At 41.9% G+C, this 23,158-nt stretch overlaps 1 protein-coding gene across 6 annotated transcripts in view; it reads left to right on the forward strand.

Annotated features, from left to right (window-relative positions):
* Unc5d (unc-5 netrin receptor D) overlaps positions 1 to 23,158 on the forward strand; it is a 537,437-nt gene that overhangs the window by 347,363 nt on the left and 166,916 nt on the right. For all 6 annotated transcript variants that reach the window (XM_063240191.1, XM_063240193.1, XM_063240192.1 and 3 more), the window contains exon 4: positions 5,593 to 5,696. In XM_063240191.1, the coding sequence (XP_063096261.1) occupies positions 5,593 to 5,696 (104 nt within the window). The remainder of the gene's footprint in view (positions 1 to 5,592; positions 5,697 to 23,158) is intronic.

Genomic DNA, 23,158 nt, shown 5'->3' on the forward strand with positions numbered 1-23,158 from the left:
AGATAACCAGAAACAAAATAGTGATGACCTTTTCTGTTTATGTTGAGCAAAGAAACCAAACAGAAGACAAACTGAAATTTCCACCATGTTTTCCTTTACTTCCCAGAGTCAAACACAGATCATGTTGTGTTGTCAAAACTGTGATCATCATTGTTTAAACATATTGTCTGAGATTTTCTTTAGAAAACACAAAGCACACAAAACAAAAAGCAAAAGGGAAGAACAGAAGGCCAAGAAACCAAGTGAAGAAACCCACACTCCTTTCATTAGCAAACTGGTATCTCTAGTTAAGCCACTCTTGTACTTTTTCCCTCGTGGAACCCAACATTTATATTTTTATTAGTACATACTAGTTACTGAGAAAGACAGATTGCATTTTGGGTATTCACATGTGTACAACACACCTGGGTCGTTTCTTCTCCGCGGTGCCCCCCCGTGTTTTCTCCACCCCTCTACTCCTGCCCCCTTAACTTTGACTTTCATGTTCTGCCCCTTCTGTCTCCATTTGTCTCCCTCTCTGCTGTCTCTCCCTCCTCCCTTCTCTTTCCCTCCCACCTCTCTCCCATTCCCTCTCTTCCCTCCTCTCCTTCCAAGCACCTCCCTCTCTCCCTCTCTGTGATTTGAGAAAGCACACAGTGCTTCCCTTCTGACCTGGATTATTTTGTTAATGTGATGAGCAGCAGTTATATTCGTGTTCCTGTGAACAGCATGATTCGCACGTCTTATGGCTGAAGAACAATCCATTGGGCACACCTACCATGTGTTCTTTATCCGTTCAAAGATTGATGGGTACCTTGTCTGTTTTATGTCCTGCCCTAGTAAACTTTAACTCTGAGAAATGCAGGCATGCGGATGTCTCTCCGGTTTGCTGACTCTGATTCTTTCTGGTATTCACTGAGGAGTGGGATAGCTGGGTTGTATGTTAGCCTCTGTCTTGGATTTTAAGAAACTTCTTACACATTTCTATGGTTGCTATATTAATTCACATTCCCAGAAGCAGTGTAGAAGGCTCCTTCCGTGTGACATCCTCAGTACCACCGTTGTCTTTGTATTCTTGTATTCTCAGCCCGCTGTGAGATGGAGTCTCAAATGTAGTTTTCATTTGTGTTTCTCTAATGGCTAACGGTGTTGAACATTTTTTTCATACACTTTTGGTCATTTGTATTTCCGCTGAGAAGTCTCTCTTCAGTTCACATGCCCAAAAATATACTGAGCTCTTTGCATAATCCTCATATTAATCGTTTGTCAGATAGTAGCTGACAGACACGATCTTCTGTTCCGCAGGCTGTCTTTTCATGTCATTGACTGTTTCCTTTGCTGCACAGAAACTTAAATTTGCTGCAGTTCAAATGTCGGTTCTTGTGACATCCTGTGCTATTAGATCCCTATTAGGAAATCTTTTCCTGTGCCTATGCCTACAATTATTTCCCATATGCTTTCATCTAGTGCTTTCACAGTTTAAGTTCTTATGCCGAAGTCTCTGATCTGGGTGAGATATGGAAGCATCCTGACTGTTTTCCATCTTCTGCATAAGGACGTTCAGTCTCCCATCACAGGCCCAGCAGCAGTCTTTTCCCCAGTGTCTGTGTTTGGCACCTTGGTCAAAGATCAGATGTCTGTAGTGGTGCATCATCTCCTTGCCCCATTAGTTTACATGTTTATTTTATGCCAGAATAATGTTTTTGTTTGTAAAATCTGCATTGTGATGTCTCCAGCATTCTTCTTTTTGCTCGAGATTGTGTTGACAGCTCTGGGACATTTGTGTGTAGATGGAACATTGGAGAAGGTGACTGATTTGGGAGGCGAAGCGTGGTTGATGGAGGGAGGTCACTGGGAGCGTGGCCTGGAAGGTTCTCTCTCCTTCTCTCCAACCCTAATATCTCTCTGCTTCCTATTGCTATGAACTGTTTGTTCTCTGCCCTGCACCACGCCGTGCCACCCTGCCTTGAAGCAAGCCAATATGGAGTGAAACTTGTGCACATTGTGAACCAAAGTAAACCTCTCCTTATCTAATTTCTGGGTGTTGGGTATTGTGTCATGGGGATGAGAAACTAAGATAGTCTTCATTATATTTAGGTAAGATCCTTCTCTACCTGTTTTCTTCAGGGCTTTATCCTAAAGGCGTGTTAATTTTGTTGAAGATTTTTTTCTGCCTCTCCTGAGATGATCATGGTATTTTTATCTTTTATTTGTGTGGTATATCTATCGATTTATATATGTTGAACTATCCTTGAATCTTTGGAATGAAACATTTTTTTTAAATTTTATTTAAGAGGAAAAAGAGAAAAACACAAAACAAAACAAAGCGGTATAAGGGTACACGTAATACAGAACTACAATCATCATTGGTCACTAGAGAAATGCAAATTAAAACCACACTGGAATGAAACATTTAATGACAGTGTTTCATCTATGTATGTGTTGCTAGATTCAATTTTGTTAAATATTTTTGTATTGGCATTCATCAAGGATATTGGTTTATAATTTTCTTCTTTCATTGAGTCTTTATTTGGTTTTTTATTAGCCTGGTCAGCTGATTTATAAATCAGTTCAAAAATACCTGTTCTTTTTCATGGACTAGTTTGAGGAGAATTGGCATTAGTTTGTGTTTAAAGGTTTGATAAAATTCAGCAGTAAGTCTGTCTGGTTCTGGGCTAATTGTTGGGAGACTTTTTATTACTGTTTCAATTTAATTGCTTGTCATCGATCTGTTTACATGTTTTATATCCTGCTGGCTCAGTTTGAGTTGACTATGTGTCCAGGTATTTATCCATTTCTTGAAACTTTTTAGTGTTTGGAAGAGCGCTTACTGTCCTCTGGATTTCAGGGGTTACTGTTGTAATATTTCTGGCTTCTAACTTTATTAATTTGGATTTTCTTTTGGTTAGTTAAGCACATATCAATCTTATTTTTCTTTTCAAAGCACCAGTTCTTTCATTTGGTGTTTAATGCGTTACTTATGGTGGAACGTTTACTTTACTGGCTTTGAGATACAGCAAAGGGATTGGAATTGGCGAAGCACAGTTCCGACTGCTTTGGGTTGGTCCGAGAGCAGTGACCACGGGGTCCAGTCCCAGTCTCTAAGCCTGCTGTCTCTGTTGTTGCTCTCTTTGCCCTGCTCCCTGGATACCATCAACAAACAATTTTGTTTTTCACCTGCATCCACCTTGACATGCCTGGCCTAGAGCCACTCAGTCATAGATGGAAAACTTCTAAAATCACCAGGCAAATTAAACCTGTCCTCTTTTTAAATTGTGAGTGTCAGGTATTTTTGTCCCAGCAACAAAAAGCTGACTCGCCCACTTATTATGTTCTTTTACTCTATTTCATTAACTTCAGCTCTAATTTTTATTATTTCTTCTCTTTTACTGGTTTAGAGTTTGGTTTGTTCTCCTTTGCCTAAGTCTTTGAAATGAATTATTGGTCTATTTGTTTGAGGTCTGTCTGATATTATTAAAAATAGGTGCTTGTAGCTATGGACTTCCCTGTCCAAACTGCTTTCACTATACCCTACATAACCTTGTGTGCCTGTCTTTGTTTCAACTTGATTTTAGAAATTTTTAAGTTTTTCATTTGATTTCTTCAATAACTCTGTCATCACTGAGAAATATATGGTTCAGTCTCAGTTTGTTTAGTTTCTCTGGATGTTGATGTCTAACATCTTTCTACTATAATTTGAGAAGGTACCAGTAATTATGTCAGTTCTTTATATTTGTTACATCTGGGTTTATGTCCTAAAATATGCCCCCTTTGAAAAAGGAACATGAGCTGCTGAATGGAATGTGTATTGTGCTGCTGTGGAATGATCACTCTGTAGATGGCTGGTAAATCCGACTGAGTTGCAGTATGATTTAGCACTCTTTTAAAATTTTGTTTCTAGACGACATATTTACTTGCAGAATAACTCGTTCTTTTAGAATAATTTTTAATATAGTTGTAATGAAATCAGATCATATAGGATTGAAATTTCTTCATAGGGCAGTGGAGATTCATGGTTGAATTGTACATGCAGTATGGGCTTTTGCATTCTGGGGTTTACCCAGTCACTTCTGTCATGGTTTCGTTATCAGCCATGCAAACTCGGTCACTCTTAGAGTCCAGAGTTCTGAATCATAACATCTGTGACAATGTATGATCCCGACTAGGAGGAACCTGGCTCTGTAACTTGGGGGACAACAGAGAAATAAGAATTAGAGCCTGCCTGCATTTCAAGTCCTTCTGAGATCTTTCACCTTATTTACGTCTGGGAAGCCCTGAGAGGTAGAGCACAGCTATGGAGGACCGAAAGTTGGATGGTCACCTCTGGGAAAGAAAACACAGAGTCAAACTCAGAGGAAGGAGAACCGTGTGGATCACTGTGTTGTTATTCACTGAGCGTTTGTAACTTGCTCAAAGCAAGTTTAATGTATTTATACAATTTATAAAGACGTAACTGTTTCTGGAGCTCTCTCTTTACAGGGAATATATTTCATGTTATTGTAAGCACTGAAGAAAATTAAATCAATAAATCCACAGCCTGTAATTTGAGATACTCAATTGAAAGAAAAATGTATTGTTGTGGGAGGAAGGGGATATCTTTTAAATTAAGGAAGACTTGTAAATAACCTATCTTGACTGCACCATCCAGGCCCTCATGGGACAGCAAGAATCACCTTTATGCTGCAAGATTAAGAAAGTGTCTTTATGACACCAGCCAAGAGCAAAGGCCAGCTGCCTACATTTTAAAAGGAAGCATCTGACCCAGTAGAAAGCCAAGCAAATGAATCTCTTTCCCTGCCCCTGTCTTACTGAACTGTCCATGTGTGTCCTTCCCCTTGAGAAAGTTCCGCTGGTTAGCAGACTGAGTGTCCCAAAGCTTAGTGCATTTTCCCCTCTCGCTGATGCTGCCACAGCGAGTCACTCTGTGACCACAGGCAAGCCAATTAACCTCTCCGATAGCCACCCTTACATGTGGAGAAGGTTAACCTGCAGCTTGTTCACAGTGCTTTGAGCACTCCATGAAACACTGCCCAAAGAGTCAGCCTTGCTGTTGGACTAGAGGCCACTGCAGTTTTTAATTATATATTTGGTTGGATAGATTATAGATTTCATTGTAGATAAATGTGGCCCTTCTCCCTGGTTACAAATTAAAAGACCGATAGGTAATCTCTCTTTTATCATCTTCTCAAGCCCCCTGGAGGTTTAAGGGAATGACTGAGATTATAGATTAATAATGCATTCTTTAGTTCATATAAAAACTTATGTGCCTCTCAAGTACATAACAACTGTAAGTGACAATTTATTAGACTGTGTGTTTCATTAGATGCTACACAGATAATCCTGGCAAGACTCATGAAATGACTGGGGGCTTGCTGTCCCCTGGTCCCCTAGAATTTTTTTTCATTCTTCACATCAGCCTAGAGTATTAGAAACAGTTTTGTTGCGATGTATTTCAAAATAATCAAAAAATGATTCGCTTATTCGAGAACTCCAAACGAAGTGACTTGCTTTTGTGGACCTGGGTTGTGGATGAAACTAATGGTTTCATTTGGTCCACATGTGAATGCTACCAGCCCCAGCACAGAGTGTCATATATTTCAAACTTCTTTGCAGATTTACGGAAAAACTTTGAGCAAGATCCACAAGGAAGGGAAGTTCCTATCGAGGGCATGATCGTTCTGCACTGCCGCCCGCCTGAGGGAGTCCCCGCCGCAGAGGTAAGACTCTCAGTCCCCAGGGCTGTGCGGAGCCAGGCCCGTGTGTGCCTCAGAGAGAGGCCACTGTGTGGCCCTGCCTCTAGTGTTGGTGCTGCTGGACATTCTTGCCAGTTGCTAGAAAGGATGAAAAAATTGTAGCAGGAAAAGCTAGAGAAAAAACTGTCTCCCGTCTAATTTTTTGACCTTGAGCTCCTGTGTGGCAGTCTGGATCACACTGGATCTGTGATCTGGCACTGGTGACGTCAGATTCTCCGAGTGTCGTCACCTGAGTCCTCAGGGAAGCTCCTTGTCTGTCACTGACTTGTGGACCGGTTCAGCTTCATCTGGCAGACTAGCCAGAGGTGTGTACAGGGCAAGCGGTGTCTCTAGCCATCAGTGCCCCTCTGGCTGACTACGCCTTTACTCTTTAAGGGATACCGTCTACTGAGCATCCATTATGCCATAAGCACTGGGCTGGTGATCCACCAGCCCTCCTTCACAATGGGACTCCAAAACCTAGAACCACGACTATTTCTGCACGTGGCATGTCTTCTAGAACTTTCTGGTTCCACACTATTAAAATGTGATTATAATGAATCATAGGCTGTGGTTGTAACAAAGTCTGAGTCTTTTGGTTGCTTTGAAAGGTGTTCTTATCAACTGGTATTGTAGTCACCAAGGGACGAATGGTGAAAACTGGACATGGACTTCATAGAATTAATAAAATGTGTATAAATTTGTGAACTTTGGCCTGTGTTTAACAAAACATAGTCCAGTTGTGATTGTTCTGTGGAAAGCTGGGAAACCACTCTTGTAGCTGCTGTCTTTCATCCACTGGGAAGCAGAGATACTTTTCATTAGAAAAAGACAAAAAGCCCCAGAGACACTGCCTCGTGTTTTAGCTAAAATAGAGATGAGATTTTGTATTTCGAAGGAAGAGGAGGGGAGAGGCAAATGCAGGAACAGTTACACACTCAGAGAGTGATCATGCTGGGTGGACAGTATGCAGAGCTCAAATGCTTTCACAAAATGAGGTAAACGGACTTGAAAATTAAAGTGAACGCTCCATGTGTGATATTAAATGATTAGAAAAGAAAATGCTTATTATGAGATTTTTATTTAACGTGGAGCAGAGAGATTGATCTTGTCGGGCTGCCTTCTTGCTCCCACCGAAGAGCCCTGCCTGGCTTCCAGAGCACAGTGTTAAGTGCCTGCGGACTGCGCTGGTCTCCTCAAAGCTGCTCCACAGAGCCTGGGACTCCACCTGCCCTAAGAGCGATCCCTGCAGTCACTGCTGTCTCTTACAGTCCCAGAACTCCTGTGGTCCAGGGGCAGAAGTGTGCAGCCTCTGTCATTCTGCCAACATGGAAGTCTGCCTGTTTCTCTTCGCGTCTGTGCCGGGACCCTGTGGGCAGTGCTTGCAGCCATGCAGAGGAGTGAGGGGGAAGGTGCCAGTGCCTAACACATGCTGGATGTCTAGATGCGTTTTGACAGCTTGCATATTCATTTGGTACACCATTTGCATTTTCAAGGCATGAAAACTGATGTTTGGATCAATGACCTGTATACCAAAGGTCTCTGGCACTCCAGGAACAAATGCATTTTCCTTTATTGTCTTACAAGGCCTAGCACAGGCTGGTTTGCAGTTTTCTCACCTTGTGATCCCTTATAACTGAGTCCACTCTCTTTCATTCTTTCAGCCTGACCAAGCATCCTCTACCTCAGTCCTTTGCACATGATGATCTCTACCAGAACCATCTTTCCTGGCTTCTCCTGTGCTTGGCCATTCTGGCTTGAGGACTTGCTCAGATATGGCCTGTTGAAAATGTCACTTTCCTAATCTGCACCTATACTTCTTTTTTAAAAAAATTAATATTATTGATACATTTTTGAGGGGGGTACCAGGGATCAAACTCATCACCTTGCACTTGCCAAGCAGGTACCTGTTCCGCTGAGCTAAACCCCTGGCCTATTGATGCATTTTAGATACACATAATGATCACATTCATTACAGGGATTTGCATCTGTACATGATACGCCTGCATTCTTCCTTCCTTCCAGTCTCGTCCGCTCCCTTTAACCTTTCTCCTCTCCTTATTTACAAAAGCTTTGTCTCCATTTCTCCTTCTTTTGTCTCCCTTCCTTTTCCATCTCCTTATTTCCCTTCCCATTGAACATTTTCTTATTTCACAATATCTAGCATACATTTTGGTTCCCATTTACATTTTCAGTTTCTCACACCAGAGAAACTATGCAGTATTTCAACCTGTAGGTCTCATTTATTTCCCTGAAGAATCTGGTCTCAAGGTGTATCCATTTACCTAGAAATGTTTCAAGTGTTAGCCTTCTTTATGGCAGAGCCATGTATATATTCTTTATCTATTCACTGGTTGTTGGATTTTGGACAATTTCCAAGATTTAGATTTTTCAGACTGTGCTGCTGTAAACATGAGTGTACATATATCACCTTGGTGTGATGCTTTTAATTTTGGGGGGAAGTTATGAAGAAGGGTCAAATAGATCCTGAAGTCTTAGTTTTTTTAGGAATCTCTACCGTGATTTCCACAGTGTTTGCACGACTCTGCGCTCTCATCGACGGTACAGAAATGTTCTTTTCCCTATAGACCTGCGAGCATTTGTTATTATTGGTTGGTATGAATGATAGCCATTCTTTCTGGAGTGAGATGTAATCTCAGAATTGTTTTAATTTTGCACATCTTTTCATGTACTTATTTGCCATTTGTTCTTCTTCATCTGAGAACTGTGTATTTATTACAAATGCCTATTTTTTTATTGGGTCTTTAAATTTGGTGGAGGGACATCTGACTTTCTTTTCTTTTTCTTTTTCTTTTCTTTTTTTCTTTTCTTTTTTTTTTTTTTTTTTGAGTTCTGTATTTATTCTAGATTCCTTCGTCTGAGAAATAGCTGGAAATTTTTCTTTCCCATTCTGTGAGTTGTCTCATCACTTTTGGTTTCTTTTGCTGTGTAAAAGCTTTTTAATAAGATGAGATTCCTGTTGCTGATTCTTTATGTTAGTTCCTGTGTGATTGGATTTTTGTTCATAAAGTCTTTGCCTACACTAATGTCTCCAAGAGTTGTCCTTCTCTTCCAGCAGATTTAGTGTTTGTTTTAATATGTTGATATTTGATCCATTTTGATTTTAGTTTAATGGGTGGTGGTAGGCATGGGTATAGTTTTAGTCTCCGGTGTGCGGAAAGCCAGTTTTTCTAGCAAATTTATTCTTTCTTCCAGGGAATGTTTGGCCTCTTTGTCTATGATAAGCAAGCAGAGTGTGTCTGGAGTTGTTTCTGTGTCTTCTAATCTATTCTCTTGATCCTTGGGTCTGTTTTTTTGCAGAGCCATGTTGTTTTTATCATGCAAGATTTATAGTATTTCAGCTCAGAGATTGTGATGCCCCTCCTTGCCTTTTGGCCCAGAAGAGCCTGTGCTATTCTAGATCTCTTCTGGTTCTAAATGAATTTGAGTATTTTTTTTTTTTTTGTAGTTCTGAGAAGTATGCTGTTGGTGTCTTGATAATAATTGCGTTAAATCTGTGCAATAATTTTGGAAGTATGGCCATTTTCTGCTAGAGTTATTTCCAAAAGATGAAAAATATTAACAAAAGATGAGAAATATAAAATAAAAAGCAGCCTTTATTCTGAGAACACGGAGAGAGATGACCGGCACCCCCACCGCTGGCGTCCGGCGATCTCTCCAGCAGACACGTGGCGGGGGCCTGTAAATAGCCTCGGTTTGGGGTGGAACCTAAGGCGGGCATTAGGGATACACAGGTAGCCCACTGGTCCTAGGTTTGGCGCCATATGTAAATTTCCAGGAGCGGGAAGATGGCGTCACAGGTAACTTCCTAGGGGCAGGGGAGATGGGGCTTCCTGCTTCCGGTTGTGGCTTTCCTGGCTACAGTGTCCTATCTGGGCCAAAACCCTTTCATTTTCATTATATTGGTTCTTCCTACCCAATAGCACAGGGTATCTATTCTCTGATACCCTCTTTAATCACCTTTTTCAGAGTATAAAAGATTCTAATGTAGACACCTTTTACTTCCTTTGTTAGGTTGATGCCTAAGTATTTCATGTTTTGAATGAGAAAGGGCCACACCTGTTCTCCTTTCGCCTGCTTTATATTTTCTCTTTATCTCTTATCACAAGCATACTGCATTATCATTGCTTACTTTTTTCTCCCGCACTAAAATTTAATGAGAGGATTTTTGTTTATTTATTCATCTCTGTATCCCCAGAACATGAAATAGTGCTTCTCATAGCCATTATTGAGAAGATGAAAGATAACAAATGTTGGAAAGGATGTGGAGAAAGGAAACCATTGTACACTGCTGCTGAGAATATAAATTAATACAGCCATTATGGAATCAGTATGGAAATTCTTCAAAAAAAAAAAGCGTAAAACTGCCATATGAACCGGCAGCCCCACTGGAGAGTACATATGGGAAAGGAGATGAAAACAGGACCTTGAAGAGGTAGCTGTACCCCCACATGCATTGCAGCATTAGCATTATTCTTGATAGCTGAGACACAAATCTATCTGAGGTACCCATCAGTGGAAGACTGTGTAAAGATGATTGTGTTCATATCAAAGCAGAACAGAATCCTTTCATCTGTGACTACATGGCTGAACCTCTCATCTAGAACAGTGTGTTAAGTGTACCAAGCACAGAAAGACAAATGTCACCTAACCTCAAGTATATGTGGAATCTAAATAGGTGAAAACTAGAGGGTACAAAGTGCTTTCCAAGAGTTGGCTGGTTGTCAAAAGATTCAAATTTTCAGTCAGAGATATGAATTAAATGCAAGAAACCTGTCGTACAAAATTGTTGTAATTAACAATATATTCTTGAAAATTACTAAGACTAGATTTTAAGTGTTCTAACCGTAAAAATATTGCTAAGCGTGTAAAGTAAGGCAAATTAGCTAAATTTAACCACTCCATAACATACACATAATTAAAAATGTGCTGTGCATACTAAATATGCACAATTTTATTTACCAATTGAAAATTAATGTTTGCAATAAAAGCTTGCATTGATTGAAGGGCATTTTCCTGGCTTTGTTGACAATGTCTAAAGTTATATCAGGATCAGCCCCAGATAGTATTACTGAGGTCCATTAGAATTTTAGGTTTGCTTTTTTCTCATTAGTAGGTAATATCAAGTGAAGAGACCATCTTCCATCTGTTCTTTGAAGATAGAAATAAAAGAAAAAAAAGACAAGGAATAAAGGATGAGCAGAGTGGTAAGGTAATAAACCAGAGCGAAAGTATACCTTGGTCAGGAAAGCATCACTGAATGTGTAAATGTACCCATTCACCCCTTGGATACGCAGAGGTGATAGACACACACAGACACACATCCATTGAAACAGCTTCCTGGGTGATGTGGGGGACTTATTTTTTTATTCTTTATTGACATGTTTGTAATACAAAAGAGTGAAATGTGTTTTAAGAATTAGGTGCATGCTTGGTCCACTTTCCTCCTTTGTTAACTTTTAATGGTGATTTTCAGCTGTAACCGCAAGGCAAAGAAGAGGAAATGAAATATTTAATACTGGCACAGTCCAATTTTGGAGAACAAATGTTTGGGAGAGTTAAAGAAGGCAAAAACACAATACAGAAACATCAGGAAAGAAGGTGAATTTTGTTTTCCATTACCAACCTCCTGCAGCATTTCCAAACTGCATTTCCTGGGCATGTGTTTCCTAGGGCAGCCGCAACAAATGACCACAAACTGAGAGTCTTCATATGACAGAAATTTGTTCTGGAGGTTCCAAGTTTGGCACCAGGTCTCGATTGTTAATTGTTTCTGAGGGCTCTAAATAACCTTCTGATCTGTCAGGCTCTGCTGTCAGGCTATTGCTGCTGGATACACAACTATGTCTGCATCTCAGAGTCATTGTTCTAATTATGCATTCGAAGAGAGATGGAAAATGGTCGGGCTAGGAATTGCTGTTGTAGTGTGATGGGAAAGAACATCAACTTCGGAGAAAGAAAGACACCGGATGGCACCCTGCCTCGGAAGTCCTCCTGTTCTTACCCACAGCAGTTTACCAGCTACCTTGACGCTTAGTTTTCTCATCTGAAAATGGGAACAGTATCGCTTTATAGGATTGCAGTGAAGTAATGAAGTAAAGCATCAAAAAATATACAAAACATTTAGCACGTTTCTAATGCTATATAAATGGTAAGTCTTATTGATGGCTGTTTTCATCCTCTTTTCCTCTTTTTAAAGCTTCATGAACCTCTTGTATCTCAGAGAAAAGGGCAGGACCCTGTTCTAGTTGGAGAGGCAGATTAATATTTAAAACTCGGTCTGGGGAGTAGCTGTAGCTTGCTCAAGGCCCTGGGTTTCATCCTCAGCCCTTCCCCATCATAAAATGTTTAAGAAAATAAAAAATTCTTGCAATGTCTGACATGTTTTCAGCTTTAAAAGGGAGAAGGGACCTGCCAAGGACGTTTGAATACTCAGCACATTGCAGGACAAAGACACCAAAAACTTTCTGCCTTCAGAAAGGAAATCAATACTAACTGGACTCATGAGTATCAATGGTTCTTCACCTTACCACCATTTAGATATCTACTGAATGGAATTATTGTTTCTAAAATACTTTTCAGAAGTTGTTATGCTCACTTGTCCTTGCCAGAATTATTTAGACGTAGCTTTGTGTGCCTTAATGCTTCCTATGTGCTCCTTAGAAAATACCTAACATGCAGATTGATGGTCACTGCAGCTTTTCTGAGGTTGCTGAGCTTATGTTATAGCTGAATTTGTTAGACCTTACTTGTCATTGCCTTTACTTTTAACCTTAACCTTGGGGCACTTCTAACTAAAGATAGCGACTTCAGGGTTTGACACTTGTTTAGCTGAAACCAATTTGCCCTTCTCAAAACAATTCATTATCCCACACTGCACTTTTTTATACCCTCCAATTAAATGGAAAATCTATCTTTCATAAAAGTTAGAAATTATGTCCAATGAAAATCCGACATTTTAATGGTTTTCCACAGATTAAAATTGTAGAGTTCTCAATAAACCCTGATTTACTGATGTTGGCTGTAAAATGGTTATTGCTGTTAATAAAGCCTGTAAATCTTAACAGGTTATATTTGCCTTGGACAATAAAACTTGCCATAAAGTCTTAGTGTCTAAGGCTAATTCTGCTCACATCAAGGTAAACAGCCTGCTCAAAATAATTCAGTGTCTTTGCGAATGAAGGTTCAAAAGCTAAGTAGTGGACGGATCCTTGCCTTGAGCCATTGCGTGCGGGCTGCGTGCTGGCTTTCATCTCACTGAGGACTCAGAGTGGTGCTGCAATTGGAAAACTCAAGGTCAGAGGCCTGAGTCGCTGCAAGTGTTCTTCTGTCTGCCTCACAGTGACTTGGTTTTGCCATTGGCCCGTCACTGGAAACAGATTGAGGGATTTTCTGCTCCATACAAGCGTGACAGTCAGTATTAGAAACTGACCTGTCAGATAGCAGGGCGGGATGGGGCAGTTAGGGAGAAAATACTGATTCTACTCCAGATGGCCATGCGGAGACCACAGATGTACACCCCACTGATCTTAGTACACTTGGGTATTTTCTGTTTTTTCTCATATTTGGGGGATTTCACTTCAAGTCTCTTATCTATGAGAAACGCCAAGATGCCATTTTATCTTCATGTCCAAGATGGGGTGAAGAATTGCACAAGGGTGGCCGTGTTGGTGCTGAAAGTCCCCTCTGGGGAAGATGGTCGGGAGACGCCCGGCGCTGAGGGCTAGCTGGGGAGCGGGTACCTCCGCCGAGGCTCCTGGTTGTGACTTGTGTCATGGGTGGTGCTGCCTGGGCTTTGCCGAGCGTACCTGCCAGTGGTTTGGACATTGTTTCTGGCTGCTTGTCAGCCTAGGCTGGCTTTTTAGGCCCCCTGGAGATTCTGGTTACTTTTCATATTATCTAATAAAGTCTTTTCCAGAACAGAATGTGTTGTTCTTAGCAAAACACCCTGACTGTTTCAGGGCATGTGCCATGTTTTAAGGATTACCTTTGAGAAGGATTTGAAAGTGGCTTTTGGAACACAGCATCTCACCAAGCGCTAAAGGCTACTTTGAGGCCATTATTCTGTCTGTATTTGGAGGGAGTGGAGGTGGGTGTCTAGAAAGGCCCCAAGTCTCCTTTCAGTTTCCTTATTCCTGATGCATAAGTAGAAGAATCTGCTGCTGTCTTGACAGAGACAGCAAACCTTTTAGAGCCCTCAGTGTCAGCAAACAGCTCCTGCTGCCCTGGCACCATAGGTTCCCACCACTGGCCTGTGACTTTCCCATCATCTTAATAACACTGCCCAGCCTGCTGCCAGCAGCGCAGAGTCTGAAGCCCTTTGCCCTGTTCCCTGTGATATTCTTAATAAAATGTTCATTTCTTCCTGATGTACTCACCGGCCTTAAGCCTGGGAGAGAATCTAATGACATTAGACTATTTAATGTAAGAATCACTCGACTATTGTGTTTAACCTCAGTCAAACAGACTATGAAATGAGGATTTTATTTTAAAAATAAGTGTTTTAATAACTCACTGGAGAATGTTAAGTGAGGTGCCCAAATTGTGAAGCAGTGGCCCTCAGGTATAAATAATTAATCTAATCTGGTGCTGGTGCAGCAGAAAGAATGTGTAATAGTCCAGATAAACTTTGCTTTGAGGAAACTGAGAGTGAGGACCTTTGCAGTAAACCGCGTTTGATGAGAACATGTAATATTATAATAGAAATCTAATGGACTCTAAAGAAAAGAGAATGTTGAATTGGTTAAATACTGGTAATTAAGTACCAGTAAAATTATTTCTCTGAAAACATCTCTGCAAAAAAAAAAAAAAAAAAAGAAAGAAAAAAGAAAAGGAAAGGGAAAAAGTGTGCTATCACAAAAGAGATAGGAAAATGAGGTTAATGTAAGCTATTTAAAATGTGTAGACAGCCCCCAAACCCTCATCATTAATGCAAGTGTTAAGTACATCTTAGGAATGCACTGCCTGTTGCCGCATCCTGAGCTGGGAGGCTCACTCTTCTTACTGAGGAAGAGAAGGACAGAAGAAGTGTGAAACTCACTCACATGTGTTTGTTTTCCTTCTTGTTCTGGGGATTTCTGAAAGGCCTGAAGCATGGAAGTTAGCATTAAAATTTTTAGAGCCAAGAGGAAGAACTAAAGATGGTGTCACAAGCTGCGCCTCTGGCCTTTCTTTGCCTTCTCATTCCTTTGCTGTGCATGTGATCAAGTCGGCTCTCCCGGCCCGTCCTCTTTCTGCTCAGCCCTCTGAAGATGTCACCTCAGGTGCCGTCTCCGTGTCCCTTACATCTCCTCGCTGTGATGGCTGCATCCTCCTCCACCTCTCTCTCTCGGTTACACACTTTTGAAGGAGCTGCTCTAAGCTGCTGGCCTCCGAGCCCCCCGCTGCCCATCCCAGCCGACACCCACCTTTCTCCTTAGAGACACCTATATTGGGATGTGGGCTGCCCGAGACACTGTGGTACCTTCTTCCTCCTAAAGGCTTTAAGAGAACACTGCTTTGAACGTATTATTTTCTAATTTGTGTATTTAATGTTTCATGCACCCGTGTTACAGTTCTTCAAGGTAATTTCCTTCACTATAGAACATGCAAATTGTCCTTTTCACTGTGCCCTCAGCAGGTAACACAGATGTACCCAGAAACACGCCAGCTATCCGGGAAGCAAATGTGGCTGCGGGGATGAACATTTATACAACCATTGGGTGACGCACATGGAAGTAAATTTTCAATCTGGATGCTACTTTATAATTTATAGAATTTTCACTTATATTGACTTATTTGGTCCTGGAGGCCTCCATTTGTAGCTCCGTATGTACAGCAGTGTAAGCATTTATAGAAACATGTGTTTCACACATACAACCTAAATATCCTTCATTTTGAATGCTTGAGATCAAAAGCACCCAGGTTTTGGATCTTTTAAAAAATATTTGCATGTATATATAATGAGCTATTTTAAGGATGGGACAGAAATTTAAATACAAAATTTGGTTCATATATACCTTATACCACTGTAGCCTGAAGGTAATTTTGTACAGTGTGTATAATTTGTTCATGAATTTTCTGCTTCTGATACCGTAATATTATCTAAAAGTTTTTGCATTTTCGTGCCATTTGGATTTCAGATTTTTGGATTAGGGATGCTTCAAGCTGTCTGTTCTGTGAGAAACTATTGTCTAGCTGACATCTACAGCATGGGCATGTTTCCAATGTCAGCCACTGTTCACCTTGTCCTCCAGACTGATCTCTGTGGTAGGCGGCTGCCGATTTTATAAATACGTAGAAGGGCTAAAAAGCTTACTCAGAGACACAGATATTGAAGGATTAAGGCAGTATTTGATCCAGGCTGCCTTACCTCAGGGCCCTTTCTCTTAAACTCTACCTGACAAAGCTGCTTTCTGTGCCAGATCTTGCATTCTAAGTACCCAGCGATTCCGTAGCGTGCCTGTCCTGAACTAACTCGCCACTTGATTCCAGAGGTGCAGAGCTAAGTTAATGGCGTGCAGTGTCTCTTGTTGTCTGAGGGGAATAATTTCCAAGACTCCCAGTGGATTCCTGAATGATGAGGAGTCCCAAATCTTAAGTATATTTCTTTTACACATATATACCTACACTAAAATGTAATTCAGAAATTAGGTGCAATAAGGTATTAGCAAATGTAAACAATAAAATGGAACAATTATAATAATACACAGATGTAGTCTGTCTGAGAATGTCATATTTTACTATGGATCTTGGTAACCTCAGCATATAATTTTTTAAAGAGCTCTGTCTCTTTTTCACCTTTAAGGGCAGCACCTTTTGGCTTCTCTTTGGCATGCCCAAATCACCAACATCACTGTTCGTGTACTTCAGAGCCATTATTGAGTAAAATAAGGGTTACTTGGATATAAGCAATGTGTTACTACAATAGTTGGTCAGATCACTGAGATACCTGCTAAGTGACGAATGGGTGGGTAACACACACAACATGAACACAGTGGGACAGATGGATTATTCACATATCACATCAAATAGGGCAGATGGAATGTGTTTTGTCACTCAGAAAGGTACAGTTTAAAATGCGACTTATTTCTGGAAATTTCTATTTAATAACTTCAAACTTTAGTCAAGCATGGGTAAATGGAACCACAGGTCTGGACATTTTCATACTATAGGGCAGGAGCACTCGCATGCATGGACAGTCCCACCGAATTTTCTCTGTTTCCTTGGGCTGGGAAGGTAGCTTAACGGTAGAGCACATGCCTAGCATGTGTGAAGTCCTTAGTTTGCTCCCTAACCCCTCACAAAAATCCCTCTATTCTGTCACTCATATCTATGAATCCAGGTCTGAGCCTTCTTGCTCTCCAGTAGGAATCCATCCGCACTTTGATAGTGTTGGCATCCGCACTGCGTTCAGATTCTGGGTAATCTGGCAGTGCTGCTTAGGGCCCAAGAGGACACTGAGCTGATTATGATGGGGTGGAGAGATTTTATTGCCAAACTTTCTATCCCTCCCAACTCTTTTTCTTGTAGAAAAATTACATCCTTTATCTTATACTAGCTTAGTGAAATAGAAAATTTGCATTTTGTGTTTAAGATTCTAAAATCAGAAGGAACAAATGGGTCAAGAGGAAGGATTGTGAGGTAGAAAACTCAGAATGCCAGCAATTGCTCAATCAGCAGTCCAAGAGAAAACTCTTTTTCAAAAACACCCATAAAGAAAGAAAATGTGTGATTTCTAAATTAACATAATGAGGGCATGGAGCTATTTCTCTGTCCTATGACTTCTTACAGTTTAGCGGCAATAAACAGTCTTTATATCTTGAATTATGCAGAAGTAAAAGCAGCCTAGAAGGCCTCTGCAGACAGAGCTGCGGATCTGTAACTCAGCAGCAATGTTATGTGGGCATGAATCAAGAACTCCATCCCGATCCTGCTGAGGCAGCATGGATTTTAATGTTTCTAGGAAGCACGCTACATGCCATCCTGATTCGCTTAGCAAATGTAGACGCCTTTGTTTTTCAGGCAGAAAGTATGAACGTGGAAATAAACAACAGCCACAGCCACTCCAGAAACAGCTTCTGTTATTCCCTTGCCATGATCCCCAAATGCTGATCACTCCCGGTGGTCCATTTGGAAAGAAATGGCATTTTCCGGTCATGCATTTGTTTTTAGTTAATTATAGATATCTGTAAGGGGCACTAACTACCCCATCAATAGTTTTCCCAAAACTGCTGTTAAAATAGAAAGGAGGCCCGTTTCTCCTTCTTGGGTGGTTCAGAGGCCTGCAGAATAACTGCCCATCTACAGGTGCAATTGAGATGCAAACAGCTGGTCTTAGGGCAATTTAGCTTCAGTTCCAGAATTTGTACCTGGTGGGGGAATCCAAGATGGCCTCTGTCATTGAATCACACAGTTCCCAAGCTTTACCCTCAGTAAAATCTTAAGAAGCTGTTGTGATTTTCCTTTGGAACCGCTGTAGATTTGGCACGGTAAGTACACAAACTGAGAAGGACTATGGAAAAGTACCAGGGTTGTGGTTGGTGCAAACTGCAGTGGCTTCCAGTTCACAGATTACAGCCGTGCCACCCTAGCTTAGCAGCAGCACAGCTCACAGCACACGTAACTCAGATGCACTTGTTTATATCAGTTAAGCTTCCAAGAAAAACATCCAAAATTCAGAGCTGAACAGCTGATAATCCCCCGCTGTGGTGAATTTTGATTTAAGTATAACTGAGTCTCTCTTGGCATTGGCTTAACTGAATTGGAACTATTCTTTTAATTGTTGATTCAGTATTGACTCACAGGTCTGCCTGTCGGTTCTCCCCATAGAGTCCCTCTATAAATGTATTTATTAATCATGTGTAATAGTCCTGATTCTCTGCAGAATGCCAGTACAGGCCCATGCTGGTTACAGGTGGCAGTTTAAGCCTTGATTTCTTTGTGCAGGAAGGGCCAGAGGGAGGATGTGTATGCTGGCTGAACAGTTTCATGTGGAGATCACCTTTCCAGGCAGCTCTGCTGTGCCACTGTATCCCGCCACCCAAATCTGACAGGAAGAGTTAATCCGGTGTGTCAGTTTAGAGAGTGCTGGGTGGTCAGTATCATCTTTCTTTCAACATTGTCATTTCTGTGCCTTTTGCAATGCCTTAGTGACAGTATCTGGGTATGTTTAGGAGTGAGCATGGGAATGGATATGTTTGGGGGTAGCAAACTATGACTTCTTAGAACTCAAAATCTCACATTTTTTGCTGGTGATACTGCAGCTTGCACCCAGATCCACATGTGTGCTAGGATCTTATTTCTCTTTGATTTCAGAAACCAAATCTTGGTGGCCTGATACTATCATTACTTGGTTCACAGTGTGAAGCTGATAAGAGATACGGCTGCAGGAGTGTAGCTGGTCCCAAGATCCAGTTCTTTTCCTGGGTTACGCACCCCTCCCTCACTGCCATCAATGCTGGGTCAGCTTGTTGTACCCAGTTATCAAAGCACGGTTGAGAGGCAATTTATGCGGGCTTCTTACCTAGGCCACTACAGCTTTAATCTCTTCTGGTTATAGATTTCAGTTTGGTTAATAAATGGCTTTTCCTTGAAGTATATGGCAGTAAATGAGACAAGGTCTCTCTTCCTGACACATTCAAGCATCCAATACACAAATATGTAAATAAGTATCTACTGGGTACTGTGCTACCTCTAATCATAACAGTTAGACACGATCTTTTCTGTGGGCCAGGGTGGTCAGCCGAGACTCCAGAGCAGCGGTGGAGAACCTAGTGCAGGCCACAGCTGACTATGTTATCACTGAAAACTCTGGAAGGTTCGCTGTCACTGCTCTGGCTAATCCAGCCCCTGCAGATTCTGGAAGGTGAGTAAGAGGCTACCGTGGTGGAAGGCAGTGGGAACACTCCAGGAGCCAGGCCAGTGTGGCCAAAGCCTGCGGGTACAGAGTACTATGGATGGGCAGGGAATCCTGTCCATCTGGTTATTTTCATTATGGGAGAACCTAAGGAACCAGAGGGAGAATTCCTGGAGTCGGGGCTCTAAGGCAGTGGTGGCAGTTCGTTAGGGCTGAAAACTCTGAAAAGTGCCCACACGGCCTAGAGCCATCTCTCTGTGTGGAGGAGATAGAGGATGATCAAGTCTGTTGGCCTCTGTGATAAAGCTGGATTTTAAGCACCAAGGGTGGTGGAGGCCCCACAAGAATTTGTGTCTGAGAAGTGACAGCTAGATTCGCCTGCCTGTTGGTGTTTAAATTTTACATTTTTATTTCAAATATCAAGTGATTAAATTGCAAGTATGAAGCTGGTAGGAAATCTTGAATTGATGCATAGTTCTCTAGATTATTGTTGAGACAACTTTAAAAAAGTTTTTGTTTTGTTTTGGGTTTTGCTATGCTGGGGATTGAAACCAGGAGCTTGTGCATGGCAAGCAATCAATACACCTGAAACCTATCCCAAAACTTCTTTTAAATTTTATTTTGTAAAAGATGTTATTAAGTTGCCCCTGCTATCCCTAACATGAGATCCTCCTGCCTCAGTTTTCTGAGTAGCAGCTACCATGGTTTAGATCTGGGGTGTGCTGCAAAAGCTTCCTGTGTTCCGAGGTGTGGCTTCTGGAGGGTGACTGGGTTACAGTAGCGCTACAGGACTTGGCTCACCTGGGAGCAACCTGGAAAGCTGTGTCTCCCCTCAGCCTCCTGCTCTCTCCTTTCAAGCTGCATGACTGGAGCGGCTTTCCTCCGCCAGGCCCTTCCATTAGGCTGTTTTTACCCTGTAGCTAACTAACCAGCAACTTAAACTGGATAAGCCTCTGCTCCTTTGCTTTGTGGGCATCAGGTAACATGAAAATGACTGAGACACTGTGTAAAATATAACTTCTGTGTAAGTAATTTTAAACTTGCATAAAAGTCTCAAGAATGAAGAGAATGGTATAGCAGGAGCCTGCTTCCAGGGTCTTCCTTCCCATAAAGCTGTGCCTAACGCGCTGCCACTCCTGCCTCTAGCCCAAGCAGCAGATCTGTCTTCCTTGGCCCTTGCCATGTGCACTGTGCCTGTCACAGGGAGCAGATGAAAGGCCGGGGACCCTGCAGGTGCTTTGCACCTGTGACCTGACCTGTGCAGGGGGGCTCGGCCTTGCTGCCGTTCCTCTGGGCGCAGCTGTGTAGACTCTGCTCCATCCACTCTGCGCTACTTTGCTGGGGGCACCTTCCTCTTCCCTGTCACAGAAGTGGCAGATGACAAGAGGCATCAAAGGCCTTCATGTTACTCAGTGCCCCTGCTTCAGCCTTTCACCTCTGCCTTCCATGTGGGCTCCCAGAACGACTGGACAAAGCATTTGAAAGTTTCCTCCTCTCCTTTGTACTTGCCCCACGTTCTGCTTGAAATCAGTGGAGACCCTCCCATTCGCTCTGGTTTTGATCGTATTACAGGACATGGAGGAACGCTAGCTTCTCGGGTTGTACTGTGCTGGCAGCTCGCTTCACTGAAATCTGTGTTCAGAGCAGAGGATGTTGGTGACACGTTGTCATTGTTGTTTCCATGCAGCCAGAACCTTTCATCTGGACAACGTGGGTGCCGCTTACAGATTCTCTCATTCTGCAGCTATCAGAGCAGCTTTTGTGTTTGCTGGGGTCACTTCTGTGACCCATTGTGTGCGTGTTTCTGTGCCCGTCAGACCCTTCCTGCGTGGCTATCGTTACCCTTTGCAATCACTCTTCTTTGTACGTGTTTGCTCCTTTGCGATTATCCGGTCAGTCTCTGCCCTGCTGGTGTGGCTTGCCTTCCCACCTGTGTTAAAGTGCCTGGGCCTTTGTTCTGGTAGTACCTTCTGAAAGTAAGCACTGGTTCATTTCTCTGCCTCTGCCTGTTCTTGCTGTTTTTACTGGGTTTTTGTTTCTCAGTTTCTCAGTACCTACTGATTTCCTGCAATTGTGGATTCCTCAGGTAATTAAAGACAGCTTCTGTCAAGGACAGTCTCTTTCCGGCTTCTACTGTGGTCAGCCAATGTGTAACACTGGCTCAGACTTGAGCACAACAGAGAGCAAGCTACCCCTGGGGTGAAATATGCCTGTGTTGTCCTGCTGCACGTAACATATTTAATGGCATCTTCGGTCTCTGCATAGCAGATGCTGTTAATCCCTCAGTCTCTCTCTTCCTTCATTCATGCCAGCCAAACATATCCACAGACGCTGCAAATGTCCCCGGCTGAGCTATATGATAGTCTTTGTTCTCAGGGAGTTTGGAGCTGTTAAGATGTTATGGACTATGCCCAATACAGAGACTGCCACACTGTAGACACTCCATGCTTTTTTGTGTGTGTGTGTGTTGAATTGTGTTCACCATCAACTGATAGTTGCTAATATATGTTGTTGGCCAGTGAGCCTGTGAAAGAGAGTATATATCAACATATCCATTCCCGTACAAGTGGCCCTCAGCAGGGTGCATGGCTTGGAATAAACATTCAGAATATGTCCATGAGGGAACCTCTAAATTAAAAGACAGAACAAAAAGCTTAAATGAAAATGACTATTTTCGATGTATTGATTAATCAAAGATTTACATGTGTTCCACCAGCATGGACTAGACCGGAAGGATGGTATAAAACAATATATGAGATGGACAAAGAAGTCAACAAGAATCATTATGTGTCAGGACGGTGTAAGTTCTACGCTTCAAGCCTGATCAGCGCATCTCCAGATGGCTCAATTGGCTTTGCAGTTTTTAAGAAGCCAGATTGTACAGTTGTGGACTGCATTCTTATTAAACTGATTGGTCAGGGTACTCCTAAACAGTGTAGTTATATGAGTTACATATAAATGTGAGTGACATCAAGCAGAGAAGGTGTTCTGAGGAGACAACCTGCTGAAGCACATGTTTCTCAGTGCCACAGAAGAGAGGCAGAGGGTGCACCGCTCCCCCTACTAAGAAAGTCCCATAAAGCACAAGAAATAGACTTATACAGGGGCTTCACCTGACAGGACAACACAAGGAAACAGAATATGGTGAAGATGGGAGACTTGACTTGGCTCTCTCAGTCTCAGAACTAGGAAAGTTGAAATCCCTTAAGTGGAAGTATTATTTTCCCTACTTAAAAATACGATAGTCCTGTGCAGGCCCCTTAAAATACTTACTGCATGACTGTAGTCCAACCCATAGGGAGACTGAGACAGGAGGATTGCTTGAGTCCTGAGTTAGTCTATAGCCTACGCCACTTCAGAGAGATGTCTTCTAAAAAACAAACGAAAGAAAAGAACATAACAACAACAAAAAACATGAATCTTAGAATCATAAGCTCAGTGCAACCCAAGCTCATTTTATTAGCGCTGTGATTTGGGATTAATGTAACCTCTCTGAACTTACAGGTGCTGTCATGAGAAATAGAATAATGCTTCCTAAGGTGTTGCATGGTTTAGTTGAAATGAGATAGTGTTTTTATACCATTTTCCT

The sequence above is a fragment of the Cavia porcellus genome, unplaced genomic scaffold (genome assembly GCF_034190915.1).
Source record: "Cavia porcellus strain 051 isolate PalLab524CR breed Dunkin Hartley unplaced genomic scaffold, mCavPor4.1 scaffold_29, whole genome shotgun sequence".
NCBI classification, from domain to species: domain Eukaryota; kingdom Metazoa; phylum Chordata; class Mammalia; order Rodentia; family Caviidae; genus Cavia; species Cavia porcellus.